This window comes from Crinia signifera, chromosome 5 (assembly GCF_055691185.1).
Source record: "Crinia signifera chromosome 5, ASM5569118v1, whole genome shotgun sequence".
Taxonomy (NCBI): Eukaryota; Metazoa; Chordata; class Amphibia; order Anura; family Myobatrachidae; genus Crinia; species Crinia signifera.
In genome coordinates this window covers 38,007,737-38,029,406 of record NC_139221.1, presented here as the reverse complement: position 1 = coordinate 38,029,406, position 21,670 = coordinate 38,007,737, and the positions used below count along the sequence as shown (strand labels likewise).

The 21,670-nt window shown below is 45.0% G+C and overlaps 1 protein-coding gene across 2 annotated transcripts in view; it reads left to right on the top strand.

Moving 5' to 3' along the window:
• The window catches only part of NDUFAF6 (NADH:ubiquinone oxidoreductase complex assembly factor 6), a 30,290-nt gene that overhangs the window by 2,810 nt on the left and 5,810 nt on the right, over positions 1 to 21,670 (top strand). The window contains exons 3-7 of one of the 2 annotated variants that reach the window (XM_083187030.1): positions 1,435 to 1,564; positions 4,765 to 4,821; positions 11,607 to 11,709; positions 18,908 to 19,041; positions 20,325 to 20,426. In XM_083187030.1, coding sequence (XP_083043156.1) covers positions 1,435 to 1,564; positions 4,765 to 4,821; positions 11,607 to 11,709; positions 18,908 to 19,041; positions 20,325 to 20,426 — 526 coding nt within the window. The remainder of the gene's footprint in view (positions 1 to 1,434; positions 1,565 to 4,764; positions 4,822 to 11,606; positions 11,710 to 18,907; positions 19,042 to 20,324; positions 20,427 to 21,670) is intronic. The other variant, XM_083187031.1, reaches the window with a different exon arrangement.

The window sequence follows — 21,670 nt, the reverse complement described above, 5'->3', positions numbered from 1 at the left end:
ATATTGCAGGAGACGGTATTGTATGTGATATTGCAGGAGACGGTATTATATGTGATATTGCAGGAGACGGTATTGTATGTGATATTGCAGGAGACGGTATTGTATGTGATATTGCAGGAGACGGTATTATAGGTGATATTGCAGGAGACGGTATTATAGGTGATATTGCAGGAGACGGTATTATAGGTGATATTGCAGGAGACGGTATTATAGGTGATATTGCAGGCGACGGTATTATATGCGATATTGCAGCAGACGGTATTGTATGCGATATTGCAGCAGACGGTATTGTATGCGATATTGCAGCAGACGGTATTGTATGCGATATTGCAGCAGACGGTATTGTATGCGATATTGCAGCAGACGGTATTGTATGCAATATTGCAGGAGACGGTATTATATGCGATATTGCAGGAGGCGGTATTATATGTGATATTGCAGGAGACGGTATTGTATGCAATATTGCAGGAGACAGTATTATAGGTGATATTGCAGGAGACGGTATTGTATGTGATATTGCAGGAGACGGTATTGTATGTGATTTTGCAGGAGACGGTATTATAGGTGATATTGCAGGAGACGGTATTATAGGTGATATTGCAGGAGACGGTATTATAGGTGATATTGCAGGAGACGGTATTATAGGTGATATTGCAGGAGACGGTATTATAGGTGATATTGCAGGAGACGGTATTGTATGTGATATTGCAGGAGACGGTATTGTATGTGATATTGCAGCAGACGGTATTGTATGCGATATTGCAGCAGACGGTATTGTATGCGATATTGCAGCAGACGGTATTGTATGCGATATTGCAGGAGACGGTATTGTATGCGATATTGCAGGAGACGGTATTATATGCGATATTGCAGGAGGCGGTATTATATGTGATATTGCAGCAGACGGTATTGTATGCGATATTGCAGGAGACGGTATTATATGCGATATTGCAGGAGACGGTATTGTATGTGATATTGCAGGAGACGGTATTATAGGTGATATTGCAGGAGACGGTATTATAGGTGATATTGCAGGAGACGGTATTATAGGTGATATTGCAGGAGACGGTATTGTAGGTGATATTGCAGGAGACGGTATTGTATGTGATATTGCAGCAGACGGTATTGTATGCGATATTGCAGCAGACGGTATTGTATGCGATATTGCAGCAGACGGTATTGTATGCGATATTGCAGCAGACGGTATTGTATGCGATATTGCAGCAGACGGTATTATATGCGATATTGCAGGAGGCGGTATTATATGTGATATTGCAGCAGACGGTATTGTATGCGATATTGCAGGAGACGGTATTATATGCGATATTGCAGGAGACGGTATTTTATGTGATATTGCAGGCGTGGGTTTTGCACTGTAGAAAATTACGGTAAACCTCCGCTGTGTTTAAATCTCATTTACAATTCATTTTTTACCTGGAAGGTAAAAGACTCTGTGTCTCAGAAGCATCTTGGCCTGATGAGGATGCAGTTCTGGAGAGACACTATACAGGAGATTTACAGCGGGAACCCTCCACATCACCCTATTGCACTTGAACTGTCCAAGGTATGGTAATTAATAAAGTTATAAAATGTGTGGTGTGTATTGCAGTGACTGGAGCACTATGATGCACAACTATTTTAAATGAACATAGAAATCTGTTTTTAAACACAGCTCTACTACTCCATGTGAGGAACACTGCCATACAGGGTAATGACATACTTGCCTACTTTTGTTTTCTCCTCTCGGGCCCTGCCCCCATGGCAGTCAAACGCTGCAATTCTCAGGTCCGCTGATTGGGAGAGCGGCTAAAATGATGGGAAAAAATGATATTCACGTCATATTAGCCCCGCCCCCTGGTCGCGGACCTGCAAAATCTGGTATTTGTTGTAGCGGGGAGGGGGGTGCAGGGGCGATGTAGTTGACTTGCCCACCTTCTATGGGGCCGGGAGGGGGACCCTGTTTTCGGGAGCCTCCTGGCCATTCCGGGAGGGTAGGCAAGTATGGGTAATGAGGAGGTAACACACAGTTACATAGCACCAGCTCCTACTGACACTGTGAGGAATACTGCTACACAGAGAGGAGGAGGTTGTTATACACACAGACACAGGTACTGGACCCCTCCTCCACCAGCTCCTACTGTCACTGTGAGGAACACTGCTACACAGGACGGAGGATTCTGTCTTACACACAGATACAGGTACTGGACCCCTCCTCCTACTGTCACTGTGAGGAACACTGCTACACAGGAAGGAGGTAGCTGCCATACATACAGATACAGGTACTGGACCCCTCCTCCACCAGCTCCTACTGTCACTGTGAGGAACACTGCTACACAGGAAGGAGGAAGCTGTCATACATACAGACACAGGTACTTTACCCCTCCTCCTACTGTCACTGTGAGGAACACTGCTACACAGGACAGAGAAATCTGTCATACACATAGATACAGGTACTAGACCCCTCCTCCTACTGTCACTGTGAGGAACACCGCTACACAGGAAGGAGGATTCTGTCTTACACACAGATACAGGTACTGGACCCCTCCTCCTACTGTCACTGTGAGGAACACTGCTACACAGGAAGGAGGTAGCTGCCATACATACAGATACAGGTACTGGACCCCTCCTCCACCAGCTCCTACTGTCACTGTGAGGAACACTGCTACACAGGAAGGAGGAAGCTGTCATACATACAGACACAGGTACTTTACCCCTCCTCCTACTGTCACTGTGAGGAACACTGCTACACAGGACAGAGAAATCTGTCATACACATAGATACAGGTACTAGACCCCTCCTCCTACTGTCACTGTGAGGAACACTGCTACACAGGACGGAGGATTCTGTCTTACACACAGATACAGGTACTGGACCCCTCCTCCTACTGTCACTGTGAGGAACACTGCTACACAGGAAGGAGGTAGCTGCCATACATACAGATACAGGTACTGGACCCCTCCTCCACCAGCTCCTACTGTCACTGTGAGGAACACTGCTACACAGGAAGGAGGAAGCTGTCATACATACAGACACAGGTACTTTACCCCTCCTCCTACTGTCACTGTGAGGAACACTGCTACACAGGACAGAGAAATCTGTCATACACATAGATACAGGTACTAGACCCCTCCTCCTACTGTCACTGTGAGGAACACTGCTACACAGGAAGGAGGAAGCTGTCATACATACAGACACAGGTACAAGACCCCTCCCCCTACTGTCACTGTGAAGAACGCTTCTACACAGGACAATGAGGAAGAGCATGTTATACATAGAGACACAGGGGCAGATGTACTAAACCATGGAGAGACATATATTTCAAGCCAGTCAGCTTCTGTTAATTTTAATAGATTTAAATATAGGGTTTAAAACAACTAGGCCTTTACTGCATATGGATTTTTTGTTCTCTTAAAGCATCTAAAAGTCAAATCTCAAATGAAAGGCTCATGGTTTTTTTTTAAATGTTTTTAAGTCTGGTATACTTATAAGTTAATTTAGACAATTGAAAGATTTTTGTCCTTTCTATCAATTTTTAGAGTGTTTGGATTTGACAGTCTGAAACTATGGGGGTTATTTTGGTTCACTCTTTCTGACAAATTCCTTCTTAGATGGACCAAACCAAGTGCACTGCAGGGGGGCAGATGTAAAATGTGCAGAGAGAATTAGATTTGGGTGAGTTATTTTGTTTCTTCGCAGAGTAAATACTGGCTGCTTTATTTTTACACTGCAATATAAATCTCACTTTGAAGTAAAACCTCACCCAAATCGAATTCTCTCTGCACAAGTAACATCTGCCCCACCTGCAGTGCACATGGTTTTGTCCATCTAAGAAGAAATTTGTCAGAAAGAGTGAACCAAAATAACCCCCTATGTACTTTGCCTTGGAAAGATAAAGTGGATGAAGATAAAGGGCCTAATTCAGACCTGATCGCAAAGCTGTTATTTTTTTAAGCAAATGGACAAAACCATGCTGCACTGCAGGTAGGGCCCAATTGTAACATGTGCAGAGAGTTAGATTTGGGTGGGGCGTGTTTAAATCTAAATTGCAGTGTAAGCATAAAGCAGCCAGTTTCTACCTTGCACAGAAACAAAATAACTCGCCCAAATCTCTCTCTCTGCACATATTACATCTGCCCCACCTGCAGTGCACATGATTTTTTTTCCGTTTGCTAAAAAAAAACAGCTTTGCCATTAGGTCTGAATTAGGCCCAAAATATCAGCCAACCAGCTCCTTGCTGTCATTTTTCAAACACCCTCTGTAACATGGCAGTTAGAAGCTGATTGGCTGGTGCTTCTCTCTCTCTCTCTCTCTCTCTCTCTCTCTCTCTCTCTCTCTCTCTCTCTCTCTCTCTCTCTCTCTCTCTCTCTCTCTCTCTCTCTCTCTCTCTCTCTCTCTCTCTCTCTCTCAGGGCCTAATTCAGCCCCAATCGCAAGACATATTTGTTTTCAAAACCATTGCTGCACTGCAGGTGGGGCAGAGAGTTACATTTGGGTGAGTTGTTTTGTTTCTGTGCAGGGTAAATATCGGCTCCTTTATTCTTCCACTGCAATTTAGATTTCAGTTTAAACACACCCCACCCAAATCTAATTCTCTCTGCACATGTTACATCTTCCCCACCTGCAGTGCAGCATGTTTTTGTCCATTTTGAGAACAAAGTTGTTCTGTGAGCAGTTCTGAATTAGGCCCTTAGTACATAGACCCCTTAGAAACTGCTAATCTCTCCACAAAACTCAGCTTCCTTTATACTGTGCTTTTTTGTACAGGCTATCCAGAAGCACAACCTGACGAAAAGATGGCTTACAAGGATCATCGATGAGCGAGTGAGTTTTCTGATTTTTGCTTATTTCACTTATGTCTTTTATAGAACAAGAACAAATGACAATCTGGGGGTGATTCAACCTGCATGTACAGGGCCACTCTGCAAAGGAAAAAACACTCGGCGTCTCTATCGGCCATCTCTGGCCCAGATAAGTCAGGTCAGACTAACTTTTATCTGCAAGCAGGAAAAATATGGATGGTCTGAGACCATTGAATGTTTTTTTTCCGCCTGTACGGCCGCATCAGAATGGACGTATCAGCGAACCACAGCCATTCGCATGCAAATGCGCCCATTCGCTCGGTGAAGCGGGGTGGCCGTTCGCTCGACCGGTGGGCGGCATCTAACTGCTTGGTAAGCAGCGTATTTATGCTGCTTACAGATCTAACCTGAATTAGGCCCTCTGTGCCAAAAGCGAGAAATCAAGCAAACTTAGTGGAGAAATGTTTGGATTGTATTTTCTTTGGGGGTAAAGTAGCTTTACACAGATGCTGACCATAACTGACTGTTGGGCATAGCAATACTTTAAACAGGATTGAATTCCTGACTTATGGAAATGGACTTAAGGCCCCCATACGCTTGTGTGACTTCTTTCCTCAGAGAAGTCGCGCACAATCCCCCATTGGGCCGATATATCGCATGTGATTCCAGCCAAGCCTGCCCGGCTCGGATGTGCTCCAAAAGATCGATTCTGCTGCCGTTGCGATGCCTGCCGGACCACGCATCGCATCAGACCTGCTGGATGCTTTTAATGCGATTGATCGCTGCAATCGCATGAAAAGAGCCCAAACAGCCGTGTATGGCCAGCTTTAATTGATGATCACTTTTAAGGTGGCCATACACACGCAGATTTATCTTCAGATCTGTCTGGTTGGAACAAAAACATGGTTATGGATGAGAGCAAATGACAGTTGACCATTTGCTTGGAAATCCTGGAAAACTGACAAACTGTCAATCATCCGTAACCATGTTTTTGTTCCAACCAGCCAGATCTGAAGATAAATCTTACTAGTGTATGGGCACCTTTAGTGTTTTTCGGTTTTGATCGGTTCAAAAAAAAAGTAGTTAACTTTGCAGTGGTCAACACTGCCACCTGGTGGTGGTTTTAGCAACATACACACTGTAATTTCTTTTGACTTAATATATATATATTTTTTTTACAAATTTATTTTATTAAGTTTTTTATATAGTGCCTCAAATTCCATTGCACTTTATCAGTGGAACAACACTGGTATGACAAACTGGGTATTTAAGGAGAGTTGAAGGTAGGAGGGCCCTGCTCGCAAGCTTACAATCTATAGAGAAGTAGGCATTGATACACAATGATACATGTTCTCTATTGCATAAAGTCCACCAGAATGCAAAGGCTCTTGGTGCTGTATGATACGGTGACCCAGCAATCTTGGCCAGGAGTCAGTAGGATGAAAAGGAAAGTGGGAGAGGATATAGATGAATGTGATTGGATAGGATAGGCTTATGAAGGTTATGTGGCTAGTTCTGGAATTTCAAGGAACGCTTGAAGGATTGGAGACTGGAGGAGAGTCGTATTGTGCGTTGGAGAGCATTCCACAGAGTGGGTGCAGCCTAAAGAAAGTCCTGCAGTCGGGAATGGGAGTGAGTAATGAGTGTGGATGAGAGACGCAGATCTTGTGAGGAGCTCAAAGGTTGAGACCGACAAAGTTAGACAATGAAGGTCTAGTGCGGGAGATTAGCCTCTCAGCTGCATTCTTGATGGACTGTAGTGGTGAGAGTCTGTATTGGGGAAGGCCAGTAAGGAGACTATTGCAATGTGTGATATAATGAGTGCATGGACTAGAGTTTTAGCAGTGTCTTGTGTAAGATATGGGTATATTTTGGATATGTTTTTTAGATGCATGATTTTGAGACAAAAGGAGCAAAGGACAGTTCAGAGCCAGGATGAACCCTAGGCAGTGAGCTTGTGGGGTAGGATCGATTGTTGTGTTCTTATCAGTGATAGAGATATCAATTTGGTAACTACTGTTGGTCGGTGAAAATATAATTATTTTGTTTCTTCTTCCTAATTCATTCTAGCCCTTTACAATGGGTTTAGCCCATTCACCTCTTAAATAGACAGGTCATTTTCTCTTAGAATCCGCCCACCTCTAGTATATAAGTCTGCTCCTCCCCACCTATGATCCTAAGAGAATAAAAAAAAAATGACATTTTACAATTGGATATACTAATGCAATAATTGGAGGGCCAATACAATACCTTAAGCCATAGCCTGACCTAGGACACAGCTATGTGTCCTAGGTCAGGCTGTGGGTGTATACTAAGCCGTATGATCTCTCTGTGGGTGTATACTAAGCTGTGTGATCTCTCTGTGGGTGTATACTAAGCTGTGTGATCTCTCTGTGGGTGTATACGAAGCCGTGTGATCTCTCTGTGGGTGTATACTAAGATGTGTGATCTCTCTGTGGGTGTATAATAAGCCGTGTGATCTCTCTGTGGGTGAATACTAAGCCGTGTGATCTCTCTGTGGGCATATAATAAGCCGTGTGATCTCTCTGTGGGTGTATAATAAGCCGTGTGATCTCTCTGTGGGTGTTAACTAAGCCGTGTGATCTCTCTGTGGGTGTACACTAAGCCGTGTGATCTCTCTGTGGGTGTACACTAAGCCGTGTGATCTCTCTGTGGGCGTGTACTAAGCCGTGTGATCTCTCTGTGGGCGTATACTAAGCCGTGTGATCTCTCTGTGGGCGTATACTAAGCCGTGTGATCTCTCTGTGGGCGTATAATAAGCCGTGTCATCTCTCTGTGGGCGTATACTAAGCCGTGTGATATCTCTGTGGGCGTATACTAAGCCGTGTGATCTCTCTGTGGGCGTATAATAAGCCGTGTGATCTCTCTGTGGGCGTATAATAAGCCGTGTGATCTCTCTGTGGGCGTATACTAAGCCGTGTGATCTCTCTGTGGGCGTATACTAAGCCGTGTGATCTCTCTGTGGGCGAATACTAAGCCGTGTGATCTCTCTGTGGGCGTATAATAAGCCGTGTGATCTCTCTGTGGGCGTATACTAAGCCGTGTGATCTCTCTGTGGGCGAATACTAAGCCGTGTGATCTCTCTGTGGATGTATACTAAGCCGTGTGATCTCTCTGTGGGTGTATACTAAGCCGTGTGATCTCTCTGTGGATAGAAACATAGAAACATAGAATTTGACGGCAGATAAGAACCACTTGTCCCATCTAGTCTGCCCCTTTTTTTAAACATGTTACCTCAAACCATATTTGATCCTTATTTTTTTTGTAAGGATATCAATGTGCTTATCCCAAGCATGTTTAAATTGTACTACTGTATTTGCGTCTACCACCTCTGATGGTAGGCTATTCCACTTATCTACTACTCTTTTTGTGAAAAAATTCTTCCTCACATTTCCCCTGAATCTTCCTCCCTCTAGTTTCAGTGCATGTCCTCGTGTTCTGTTGCTCCTCTTCCTGTGAAGAATGTCTCCCACCTGTACCTTGTTAAAGCCCTTGATATATTAGAAAGTTTCTATCATGTCCCCCCTTTCCCTTCTCTGCTCTAAACTATACATATTAAGATCTTTTAGTCTTTCCTGGTACGTTTTGTGATGTAGGCCATGCACCATTTTAGTTGCCCTTCTTTGTACAGTCTCTAATGTATTTATATCCTTCTGGAGATATGGCCTCCAGAACTGAACACAATACTCTAGATGAGGTCGTACCAATGACCTATACAGTGACATTATTACTTCTTTCTTTCTACTGCTGATACCTCTCCCTATGCAACCAAGCATCTGACTTGCCTTCTTCATTGCTTTGTTACATTGCCTACCTGCCTTTAAGTCCCCTGAAATAGTGACACCTAGATCCCTCTCTTCCTCAGTAGTTTCCATTATAGTGCCATTTATACTATATTGAGTCTTTGGATTTCTGAGACCCAAGTGCATGATTTTGCATTTTTTGGCATTACTGTAGTTGCCATTCTCTTGACCATTTCTCTAATCTACCTAGATCCTCAATCATTTGTTTTACCCCTCCTGGTGTGTCTACCCTGTTGCATACCTTTGTGTCATCTGCAAAAAGGCACATTTTACCCTTAATTCCATTTGCAATATCACCAATAAAGATATTAAAATGCACCGGTCCAAGTACAGATCCCTGGGGTACTCCACTTGTAACCTTTCCCTCCTTTGACTGTACTCCGTTTACTACAACTCTCTGTTTTCTGTCCTGCAACCACGCTCTTATCCATTCAACTATCTTAGAATCCAATCCCAAGCTTTCAAGTTTATTTAACAGTCGCGATGTGGGACAGTGTCAAAAGCTTTACTAAAGTCTAGATAAGCTACATCTACAGCCCCACCTTGATCTATTACTTTAGTCACCCAGTCAAAAAAGTCAATAAGATTTGTTTGACATGATGGATGTATACTAAGCCGTGTGATCTCTCTGTGGGTGTTTACTAAGCCGTGTGATCTCTCTGTGGGTGTATACGAAGCCGTGTGATCTCTCTGTGGGTGTATAATAAGCCGTGTGATCTCTCCGTGGGTGTATAATAAGCCGTGTGATCTCTCTGTGGGCGAATACTAAGCCGTGTGATCTCTCTGTGGGCGAATACTAAGCCGTGTGATCTCTCTGTGGGCGAATACTAAGCCGTGTGATCTCTCTGTGGGCGTATACTAAGACGTGTGATCTCTCTGTGGGTGTATACTAAGTCGTGTGATCTCTCTGTGGGTGTATACTAAGTCGTGTGATCTCTCTGTGGGCGTATAATAAGCCTTGTGATCTCTCTGTGGATGTATACTAAGCCGTGTGATCTCTCTGTGGGTGAATACTAAGCCGTGTGATCTCTCTGTGGGTGTAGACTAAGCCGTGTGATCTCTCTGTGGGTGTATACTAAGCTGTGTGATCTCTCTGTGGGTGTATACTAAGCTGTGTGATCTCTCTGTGGGTGTATACTAAGGCAAGCTGTGTGATCTCTCTGTGGGTGTAGACTAAGGCAAGCTGTGTGATCTCTCTGTGGGTGTAGACTAAGCCGTGTGATCTCTCTGTGGGTGTATACTAAGCCGTGTGATCTCTCTGTGGGTGAATACTAAGCCGTGTGATCTCTCTGTGGGTGTATACTAAGCCGTGTGATCTCTCTGTGGGTGAATACTAAGCCGTGTGATCTCTCTGTGGGTGAATACTAAGCCGTGTTATCTCTCTGTGGGTGAATACTAAGCCGTGTGATCTCTCTGTGGGCGTATACTAAGCCGTGTGATCTCTCTGTGGGCGAATACTAAGCCGTGTGATCTCTCTGTGGGCGTATACTAAGCCGTGAGATCTCTCTGTGGGCGTATACTAAGCCGTGTGATCTCTCTGTGGGTGAATACTAAGCCGTGTGATCTCTCTGTGGGCGAATACTAAGCCGTGTGATCTCTCTGTGGGCGTATAATAAGCCGTGTGATCTTTCTGTGGGCGAATACTAAGCCGTGTGATCTCTCTGGGGGCGAATACTAAGCCGTGTGATCTCTGTAGGCGTATACTAAGCCGTGAGATCTCTCTGTGGGTGTATACTAAGCTGTGTGATCTCTCTGGGGGTGAATACTAAGCCGTGTGATCTCTCTGTGGGTGAATAATAAGCCATGTGATCTCTCTGTGGGCGTATACTAAGCCGTGTGATCTCTCTGTGGGCGTATACTAAGCCGTGTGTTCTCTCTGTGGGTGTTAACTAAGCCGTGTGATCTCTCTGTGGGTGTATACGAAGCCGTGTGATCTCTCTGTGGGCGTACACTAAGCCGTGTGATCTCTCTGTGGGTGTTAGTACTCTATGGGTGCTGTATTATCTGCCTTTTAATTGGAGAATTTTTAGTGGTGAGATGGGCGCTGCAGTATACATGGGTTAGCACTGAGGACCAAGGCATATAAAGCATAAATGTGGGGCACTTCTCCTATTGCTGAGCGCATGCACAGTCTGTACATTTCTTTGCGGTTATGGTACAGCAGGTCGACGCTGTCTAGATCAGCCATGTTATGGTCGTCCACCCTTAGTCAAAGCCGTCTACTTAGATGCCTAAAGATAGTTGGCCGCGTCTAAATGAACAGTAACGGAAGTTAGATGCCAGTGTTAGAGCGACAGGAGCGTGATTGACGTTCACATGGTAGACATGAGTTTTTTTATGTTTTATTTTTTGGTGCCGAATGGTCCCAGGGTTCCCCGTGGACACTATATGTTCAGTGTCCCCTCGCATGGCCCCCTGTGCTCACCATGCTTTGGGCACTATTGTAATCTCACTCTATGGGGGTTATTCTGGTTGATTCACTCCTTTCGAATGGTGGTATTCCGACGCGTTCCTTCGTACTTGCAGGGTAACACTCACATCATTCGCAGGGTAACCTTGAATAAAGTGGAACGTGCACGCATATGTAAGGTTGCTCTGAGGCACGACGGAAATGGGTGGGCAGCTGATGTCAGTCGCCCACCCCCCCGCACCTGCGTTGCGGTCTTATTAGCATGAAGAACGCCCATGAAATGCTTGGCATTCCCATATGCTAATGGAGCCGCTCCACACCCTGCCCCACCCCCCCTCCCCTCGCTGTCCTAGGTACCCTGCGTATGCACATGCGCATTATTAAAACATCGGTCCCCGTGCAAACAGAGCGCTGGTGCGAACGGACCTGAATAAGATCCTATATCCACTTGGATAGTAAAGTATGAACCAAGTTGACCTGTGACCTTCATCACTGATCTAGAACATTATTCTAGAATTCTCATTCCGTCTGCCGCACTAAATATAACGTTTTTTGTTTTTCTTTTACCGCTAGGAAAAGAATCTTGATGATCGAGCGTATCGGAACGTAAAGGAGATGGAAACGTATGCGGAAAACACCCAGAGCTCATTGCTGTACCTCACACTGGAAACTCTTGGTAGGGATTGGGCTTAGAATAATCTAGTACCTCATCTTTGCCTAAATCTAGTTAAATGCTCGGTACACACCGAAAGATTTTATCTGTCCAATATGTCTGGTGGGAACAAAACTCTGGTAATGTATGAGAGCGTATGACCATTTGCTCCCAAACATTGGAAAACAGCCAAGGGTCGTTCAGACAAATTGATTTAATCTGCGTGATATAAAAAATGTATCCATACAGATGCAGCTGTCCTCATTGGCTGCACCAGCGATGCATTTCTGGGGACTGGCGCACCTGCACGCACGTGCGTTTCACATGCTCCCACTTCCATTGCCGAGAATGGGGTGTGCGAGTGTCTCAGACGCACACGTGCCACATTCGCTGACTGGCCTTGACGAATGGCACGCCGAGGTCCGGCTAGATAAGAACGGCTGCATCTGTAGCATAAGAAATTTTTTAAATATCTCATCGATATGCCCTCGGGATTTGACGGACAAGAAGTCTGCTTTGGGGGTGGTAATGGCCGTAATCTGGGAGTGTCAGAAAAAAAGCAGGCGTTTCAAGGAAGGGTCTGTGACATACGTGCCGACCCCAGTCAGTCTGTATTTGTCACATGGTGGCGAGTGAATTGCTTATGGATTTCCAAAGAATAGCGAGGTTTTCACAATTCACTCGCACACTCACCCTGGGTGGGTTTTCACTCTGGGCGGCGACTCAGTGGCAAACGCAGGATTTTCAGAAGGGGGTTTCCAGAGGGGTGGAGCAAAGCACGGAGATGGACACTTAGGTGACCCAGTATATGCCGGGTCAGTTAAAGTATTATAGATAGACTAAATGTATATAAATAATAATAATAATAATAAAAAAAAATATATATATATATATATATATATATATATATATATATATATATATATATACATACATACATACATACATACAGGGGTGTCAACAGCAGTGTAGACCCCTGGGCATAGCAATGTATTGGGGCCCCTACCGATCCTTCAGCGGTAGGGGTGGGGGAAGCTTTGATGTCCTGCTAGTGGTAGGGGGTATATCAACCGCTCTGCATGTAGGGCCTGGATCAGTAATTTCCACTAATTACCCCTTTACTGCACAGATGGTGGGAGATGGGGTGGGAGAAGGGGGCATTGGGCTGAATGAAGGGGCCCTGATACATAACTTCCAGGGTGGTAGAGGATGTTTAATACGCAGAGGAGGGGTGTATAGTGGAGTGGGCTTATTATTCATAATTTTCTGGTGGGAGGACAGCTTGCTTGACTGCAGATATCTCCAGTTCCCGGAAATAGATTTCTTAGATTTTAATGGAATTAAAAACTAGAGAATCCCACCTACCAAATGGTATTGGGGACTAGGGGATCAGAGTTCAGGAGGCAGAGCAATCTGCCCACTAAAATATAATACTACATACCAGGTGTGTGGAGCTGGAGCAGTAACCAGCTGCTGGAAGGCTGATATATCTGGTTCTGGGAACAAAAGAGACAAGCTGCTAGTGTCCTTCAAAGGGGAAGAGTCCCAGCTTTTGGAATATACCCTCAGAAAAACTCTGTCAGACAGAACCTGAAATATCTGACTGGGAATAACAATTAACAGGCTTGGATGGGGACCGCTGCTTTGAATTCAGATATCTCCAGTTCCCAAGGACCGATTTTTACAATTCTGGTACCCATGGAAAGAGGGGACTTTCAGCTGAGGGCCCTTAGACCCCTGTGTGCGCTACTGCGACTAACTACTAGCAGTCATCTGCAAATTAGCAGATGAGCGATTCGGTCTGAATCAAGCCATTTGTCTGTTTTCTAAGCAGCACGGATGGGGCCTGCGGTGGTAAGCAGCACAAGTGGGGCCTGTGGTGTATCCGGCACTAGTGCTGGTGGTTATGCTGGGGACTGTTCATGCCTTTTTGTCTACACAGACATGTTGCATGTTTATTTCTTCTTCCTTTGTACATGTGCTTTTCAGACCCTTTTTTAAATTGGAGTGAGTTACTGTATCACTCAGTAGATCCGTGGTAGCCTGTGAATGTTTGAACTTTTACCCTGACATCCACTGGAGACAGATTATCTGTCACTTCAGACAAAGAATCGCTGTAGAGTCCACTTGAAAATCATTGTATTGCTCAGGTACTTGTTCTGTCTGTCGGATTGCTGGAAATATTCCCTAGTGTACACCCGGCTTAACAAGAGAGGTCTGAAGGAGGGGATGGATGCAGCAGTCTTGAGAAGGGGATCAATATGATCAGAGGAGTCTCTGTCAAAGTAGAGTCCAAAAAAGGTATTGGGGGGAAATATCAAACCTAAAGGATTTACCCGTAGCTGCAGTCCGATCCTATCTATCATCTTATATAATGCACTTATAATGATAGCTAGACACGGGGAATATGAGAACAATGCAAACCATAACAAGGGAAGAAAAATAACCATTATTAATATGTGGTACTAAGGAGAGGGAAGAAGAATAAGCCCACTAGAAACTCTAACTGGAATAGGGAGAAATAAGAGCTGATCAGGTAATGCAGCTTATAAAGAGCCGGAAGAAGCAAATGTGACAGTTTAAGTAGCAATTGATGAGGGAGGTAAAAGAATCTGCAATAAAGTAGGAGAAAATAGGATAATAGTCCGCCATTAACATAATCGGATGTAAAAGCAGAATACATTTAATGTAACAGTGATATTTTATTAATTTATGGAAAGTTAGTGACAGGCAGCAGCTAACGACTGTGTCCGCTCACAGGAGCCTTCCGCCATCACAGATCCAGCGACAGGCTGCGCAGAGTTCTGCGGGGGCTGCTTGGGTTGTCTTTCAAACCTTTAAATAGGCCACACATTACTGATTCGCTTATAAGTCGCATCAATGTTAGTCTATAGGTATTACAGACTCGAGGCTCTGACTATACAAACAGGGAGGCTACAAGTGACAGCTGGGAGGACCTCATACGGACCTAGGGCCGCCTGCTGGCCATCATTGATATAGATGGTCTTCCAGCATGTACATACTTTTACACCGAGGTAAAAACCCGGGGTGGACCCAGGTCAGCGACGGTGTAAAAGGGGGCAGTGTAAACGGGTATGACGGATCGTCCGACTCGGCTCTCTTTTACAGCAATGGGGAAGCCCAACCTCCGGACCACAGCGTCCTGCGGTCAGTATGGAGGTTGGGAAGGGGTCGCACACAGCCTCCGCTGCTGCCTTCTGTACTGTGCAGACAGCAGGAGATGCAGGGAGGAGGTGATGCCTGTGTGCGGCATCCATTCACCTCACAGAAGGGGGCTAGGGGGAGAAATGAAGGCTGGGGCAGCCCAGCAGCTTGCTTTGGTTCTGGGCTTGTCCACCCCCCCCCCCAAACCCCGGCGCTTGGAGATGATGTCCGTGTCCTGATCAGGTGAACTGTCCTAACATTCTCCACAGTCCTCACTGAATTTAATAGAGATTATTGTGACCTAAAGACCAGAGAACTAGCACTAAGGGGGGTATTCAATCTTCGGGTCACGGCAGACGAGCTTGCTCGCCCGCCGTGACCCAGTCCCGTTCTCGGTCAGCTCGACCGAGAACATGCAGGCGGGATTCAATGTCCCGCCTGCAGCGGGACGAGAAGGGGGCGCGGCCGCGAGTTGCGGCCGGGAAGTGACGAGATGCAGCCGGCAGCTCATCACTTCCCGGCTGTTCTCTGCAGAACGAGCCAGACAGCTAGAGATGTCGGGCTCGTTCTGCCAGGAAACCCTGTTCAATGCTGTCGGGGAAGACAGCATTGAATAGGGCCCGTCGAGCATCTCCCCCACGGGAGATGCTCGACGGCGATTGCATACCCCCCTAAATCTCTAAGTACATATGTTATACAGTTCTACTAGCACACATGTCCTCTAACTCAGTCCTAAGAACCCACACAGGTCATGCTTTCCAGGTCACCTGTGGGGATTTTTGAATGTGACAGTTTGTGATACACAGGCGGAGATGGTCTAAGATGGTCATTTTATTTCAAATGAGATGTTGCTATGGGCAACCAGCAGATTCGAACTATTATCAGATTCTATCTATGGGCAATTTTAACAAAAAGTGGACATGGGTCATGAAAAAAAAAAGTTGGGATATTCAAAATAATGAATATCCCAGTGCATCAGTCATAGTCTATAGTATTTAAAAAAAATCGGTCCGTAACAGTGTGTCACATGACATGCTGCCATTTTGTCTTATTTCAGTAATGGTTACAGACACTGATTGTGACTATGACCACTGATTATCTATTGCTGTTTTCTGAAAACAAGGGTAAGAAACTTGGATTATTGTAGTATATAACACAAGTTGAGGACATGTACTGTAAGAAACTATATGTTGATGATCAGTATTTCAGGTGGTTTTAGGTTAGTCAAAGAGTTACATGTGGCACATATTAAGTGTTACATCCGTTACTTTTTTGGTATTTTTTCCATATTTTGGTTAAAAAGATGAGTAAATGCATGATATTTACCAGATCTCTAATGGTTTATGAGAGGATTAAAAATTCCTTTGACATTTGTTCACAACTTATTACCTTTGGCAATTCTGTACTGTAACCTACTGTATGTAACATGCTTAACGTAACGGACGTAACATAGTTTGTTACATGTGTTACATTAACAACTTATGCCCGTTAGCTGTTATTACAAGTTAGCTTGCTTATCCTAGATGGACAATATGCAAGAGAGAAATACAAAGAAGGAAGCTATGACACCTGTAGAAAGAATGATAAAATACAGAGCCAGACTGAACACAGAAAAGGCTGCAGAAATAAAGAAAAAAATGCGGAAGACCAGAAAAAAGGAGGTCAGAATGGATTCGTGCCAGAAGGCGAGCAGAAGGAGTCAAATCAAGAAACAGATGACAGAAATGTTAAACGCAAAAGAGAAAGTGTTAATCATGAGGCATTAATTGACAAGAGTCCCTCAAAATCACTTGTGTCACCACAATCCTTCCATTATTAGCTGCTTAACAAAAACAGTAAAAGCTTCACAAACAGTACATGTGATGGGCACCCTGCAGGTGTCACAGCTTCCTTCTTTGTATTTCTCTCTTGCATATAAAAACCACATGAAATACTGATTATCAACATATAATTTCTGACAGTTCGTGTCGTCAACTTGTGTTATATACTACAATAATCCAAGTTTCTTACCCTTGTTTTCAGAAAACCACAATAGATAATCAGTGGTCACAATCAGTGTCTGCCTGATAACCATTACTAAAAGAAGACAAAATGGCAGCATGTCATGTGACACACTGTTGCCAACCGATTTTGTTTAAATTACTATAGACTATGGGGGTATGCAATCCAGAATCACGGCTCTCGATCCCTCCCGACAGCCGTGATCCTGGCCCGTTTTCTGTTTGCCCGACAGCAAATCGACAGACGGTATTCAATGTCCCGTTTGCCGATTGGCGAAAGGGGGCGTGGTCACAAAAATGGCCGTGATGTCGATCTAGGTTCAGAGTTGCGACAATCCACAGCTTTTAAAGTCGGGCTTATTCTGCCATGAACCCTCTTCAATGCTATCGGTGAAGACAGCATTGAATAGGGCCCCTCCGCTAATTCCCCTGTCGGAAATAGCGGCGGATGATTGCATACCCCCCTATGACTGATGGACTGAGAAATTCATACTTTGAATAGCCCCAATTTTTTTTTCTTCATGAACCATGTCCACTCTTTTTGTGGGACTGTCACTGATATAAATGAGAATGGAGAGTTCTGTGTTCGGGTGATGCATCCAGCCAGAGGTGGGTGGTTATGGCCAAAACAAGAGGATGAGATATAGTACCCATCTGCAAACATTGTTATTAAGTAACCCTGTACCAGTTAACGCAAGGGGCCTTTTTTTCATTTTCTGATTAATGTATTTGATGGTTACATCCGTTACGCATACATTCCTTTAAATATTGTCAAGGTAATAAGAAAAACTTTCCTGAAAATGTTACTAAAACAAGCTGTGTGGTGTATGCTTTATTGTTAAAAAGCATGGAATAAATATTATCCTTGATAAAGCTGCAGTTTGGGAAAGCAGCGAAACGCGTTGGGGACCCCCCAATACTCTGATCCCTGTCTTGCTGGACCCCTATCATACTCCTGGACTGAATTGTTCCACCGCTGTTCTCAAAAACAGCAGGACACTTTTCTCACCTCCAGTGGCCGTGGACTTCATTCCATCAGTCCAGACCACAGTATAGAGAGGACTCAAAACTCCCCGCAAATTGGGACCTAACCCATTGGGGCTATACATTGGTCACTATACCATCTGGGACACCCAACCATCCAATTGATTGGACAGACCACCGATCCAACTTGGTCCAGTAAAAGTGGAGAACACGCCTTGGAAAACCTCCAGTGGCCACGGAACACATACATATCCCCCCTCCAGGCCACCCACTAGTAAGGATCCACCGCACATCCGCTGGGAGCTCAACTTGTTTCCCTTCAGCCCATTGGGGCCCATTACCATCACCCCAAACTTTGGGAGAAGCACCCAGACCCATTGGACATCGCCCCAATCCACTTGCCACCAACAGGACGGCCCAGTGCACCGTACTATTGTCCTTGGAGTGGTAACTATACCAATCACACAATTGTGTAACTTTATTGCTTTAGTGCAAAAAAAAAACGCAAAAAGTCCAGTCCAGCAAGCAGAGAGTGTTTTTATTTATTCATTTTTATTGTATATTTTTTACATGTACATGTTGCATTTCTTCTCTTTTTAGAAAATACTGTATATACAGGTCATTTATCAATATTAAAATTGATTGTAAAGATTATCCAATCTGTAAATCCATTATAAATCATTCACTTTAGCGCTGCCACAGAACCTTGTTCTGAACCCCCCTTTTTTTCTACGTTGGAATTTCCCCTATTATCTTTTAGATGAGAATATTCTGATTGGTTGCCCATAGCAACATCCCATCTGAAATAGAACTCCCATCTTAGTAAATATCCCCCACAGAGCTCCTGCCAGTGACCAGGAGACATGACCTGTGCGGGGTCCTGAGGACCGAGTTTGAGAACCACTGTAAGAGGATATGAAAGGGTTTAGTACCACGCCAATGATGATTAATATTGCAAGAAATTGTAATACTGTCTGGGCCATGGTGGTGTGTGCGTCTTTCTATTAGAAAGTGGCCTAAAGTTTCCTCCCACATCCATTAGATGATCTCTCATCTCCTCCCCTCCTCCACAGATATCCGGGACGTTCATGTAGACCACGCCGCCAGTCACATAGGGAAAGCACAAGGCATCATTACCTGTCTTCGAGCCGTTCCCTTTCACAGCAGCAGGCGCCAGGTCTTCCTTCCTGTTGACATCTGCATTCTGGTAAGTGCCAGGCGCCCATTCACCAAGCTCTGTGACTGCTGTAAAGGTTGAGTACGTAGTCATGAATGGCGAACATAGGACATTAGATTCTGATTTACCTTCATGCACTATTCTTAAACTACAATAAGCCCCTGCCATTCTTACAGACAAGTTTATTGTGTGTGTGTGTTTTCTGTTCTTGCTCCCATAACTTTTCTGAAATGGAGCATTACATATTTTCCTCAGTCAGTTTGTCCCTTTTTCTAAAGCGGTTGTCTTGGCAACATCCTGGGCTGCCATTGAGCGGAGATAAAAAAAAAAATAAAAAAAAATTAGGAAGCTTACATGCCGTAAATTGTACAACGGCTTTATGACAACTGTGTTCATTACGGCAGGCTCTGGCCAGGCTGCATAATCCCAGGATAGACTCATTTGTATAAACCATGCCTGGCTGTAGATTAGCAGCTGTACGTCTACCACTGCGCACCAAGACGCAGCGCTTGTCTGTCATACCCCTTTCCGACATACGACCCGGCAACTAACGGCATTTAGAGTGCCGGGTCATTTTGCCGGGAGCATCCTGACCCCCTTTTACTTGAGCTTGCAACCACTTCTGCGACTCATCTATTACACATGCCCATAAGAGTAACCATCTACCCAGTCACCTCCAAGGGTATTCAAGCATATTTTCAAACCATTTATTAGTCTGTGCGGTTTATTCACTAAGATGGGCATTCTGTTGATGATGGGATGTTGCTATGGGCAACCAATCAGAATCCTTTATCTTCTAGAAGGTGCTAAATAAATAAGTAGATTCTGATTGGTTGCTATGGGCAACACCCCATCTTCAATAGAACCCCCATCTTCGGCGACCATGGAATGATGTGGGTGTCGCCCCATAGACTGTGAATGGATGTTTTGCCAAAACATCCATTCACAGCCGTGCGGGCAACTCGGCGTGCGAAGGTGGGCGGACCTACGAGGAGCGGGTGGTGTCTAGGGGACTCACAAGGCTGCGAATTTAGCAGCCTTATGAGTCACCCAGAGTAAGGTCACATGTGTGTCTATAGCACGTTTACGGTTATTATACCTGGCCTTCTCCGCTCTGGGTTCTGGATTGTGAAGTGATTATCATTGCCATAGCAATACTGACGGCCATGTCCTCTGCTGGTGTCTCACATTTACATTTGTTGTACAATGTTTTCATTCTTGACCAATAAAGAGACGCTAGGAAGGAAGAATCCCCTTATCCCTTGCGGACTGAGATGTATGTTCTTATTTATACTGATTTATATCTTCCGCAGCACGGAGCGTCGCAGGAGGATTTCATCCGAGGCAGCCAGGAGAGAAATGTCAAAGATGTTATATTCGATATTGCTAGTCAGGCCCATGTACACCTGGAACATGTAAGATCCTTATCTATTTCTATATGTTTTTATTATTAATAGAACAATTTACCTTGTAACAACGTAGCATTGTTCATTTATGCTGTTAAATGCATTCTGTCCTTTTATAGGGGGCACTTAGCGTTATCTGTTTAGAGAGAATTTTAAATGCAATTCATGTGCAGATGGAAAAAGTGATTGAGGGTGAGCAGGGAGTAGGAGATAAAAATACACAAAATATGTCAGAGGGGGACAGGCACAGAAGTGGACTGACCGGACATGAAATACTGTTCCATCTCGACAGACAGAGAATGTTGAGGCTATGTGTACTGCTATTCAAGGTTACTGGGTATGCTGCAGGTAGGGTTAGGCTGCGGTTACTGAGTATGCTGCAGTTAGGGTTAGGCTGCGGTTACTGGGTATGCTGCAGTTAGGGTTAGGCTGCGGTTACTGGGTATGCTGCAGTTAGGGTTAGGCTGCGGTTACTGGGTATGCTGCAGTTAGGGTTAGGCTGCGGTTACTGGGTATGCTGCAGTTAGGGTTAGGCTGGGGTTACTGGGTGTGCTGCAGTTAGGGTTAGGCTGCGGTTACTGGGTATGCTGCAGTTAGGGTTAGGCTGCGGTTACTGGGTATGCTGCAGGTAGGGTTAGGCTGCGGTTACTGGGTATGCTGTAGTTAGGGTTAGGCTGTGGTTACTGGGTATGCTGCAGGTAGAGTTAGGCTGCGGTTACTGGGTATGCTGCAGGTAGGGTTAGGCTGCGGTTACTGAGTATGCTGCAGTTAGGGTTAGGCTGTGGTTACTGGGTATGCTGCAGTTAGGGTTAGGCTGCGGTTACTGGGTATGCTGCAGTTAGGGTTAGGCTGCGGTTACTGGGTATGCTGCAGGTAGGGTTAGGCTGGGGTTACTGGGTATGCTGCAGTTAGAGTTAGGCTGCGGTTACTGGGTATGCTGCAGGTAGGGTTAGGCTGCGGTTACTGGGTATGCTGCAGGTAGGGTTAGGCTGCGGTTACTGGGTATGCTGCAGTTAGGGTTAGGCTGGGGTTATTGGGTATGCTGCAGGTAGGGTTAGGCTGCTGTTAGTGGGCATGCTGCAGTTAGGCTGCGGTTACTGGGTATGCTGCAGTTAGGGTTAGGCTGGGGTTACTGGGTATGCTGCAGGTAGGGTTAGGCTGTGGTTACTGGGTATGCTGCAGGTAGCGTTAGGATTGGACTGTGGTTATGGGTTCTCTGCAGTAGCTACAATAGTACTGTTGATGTTCCGCAT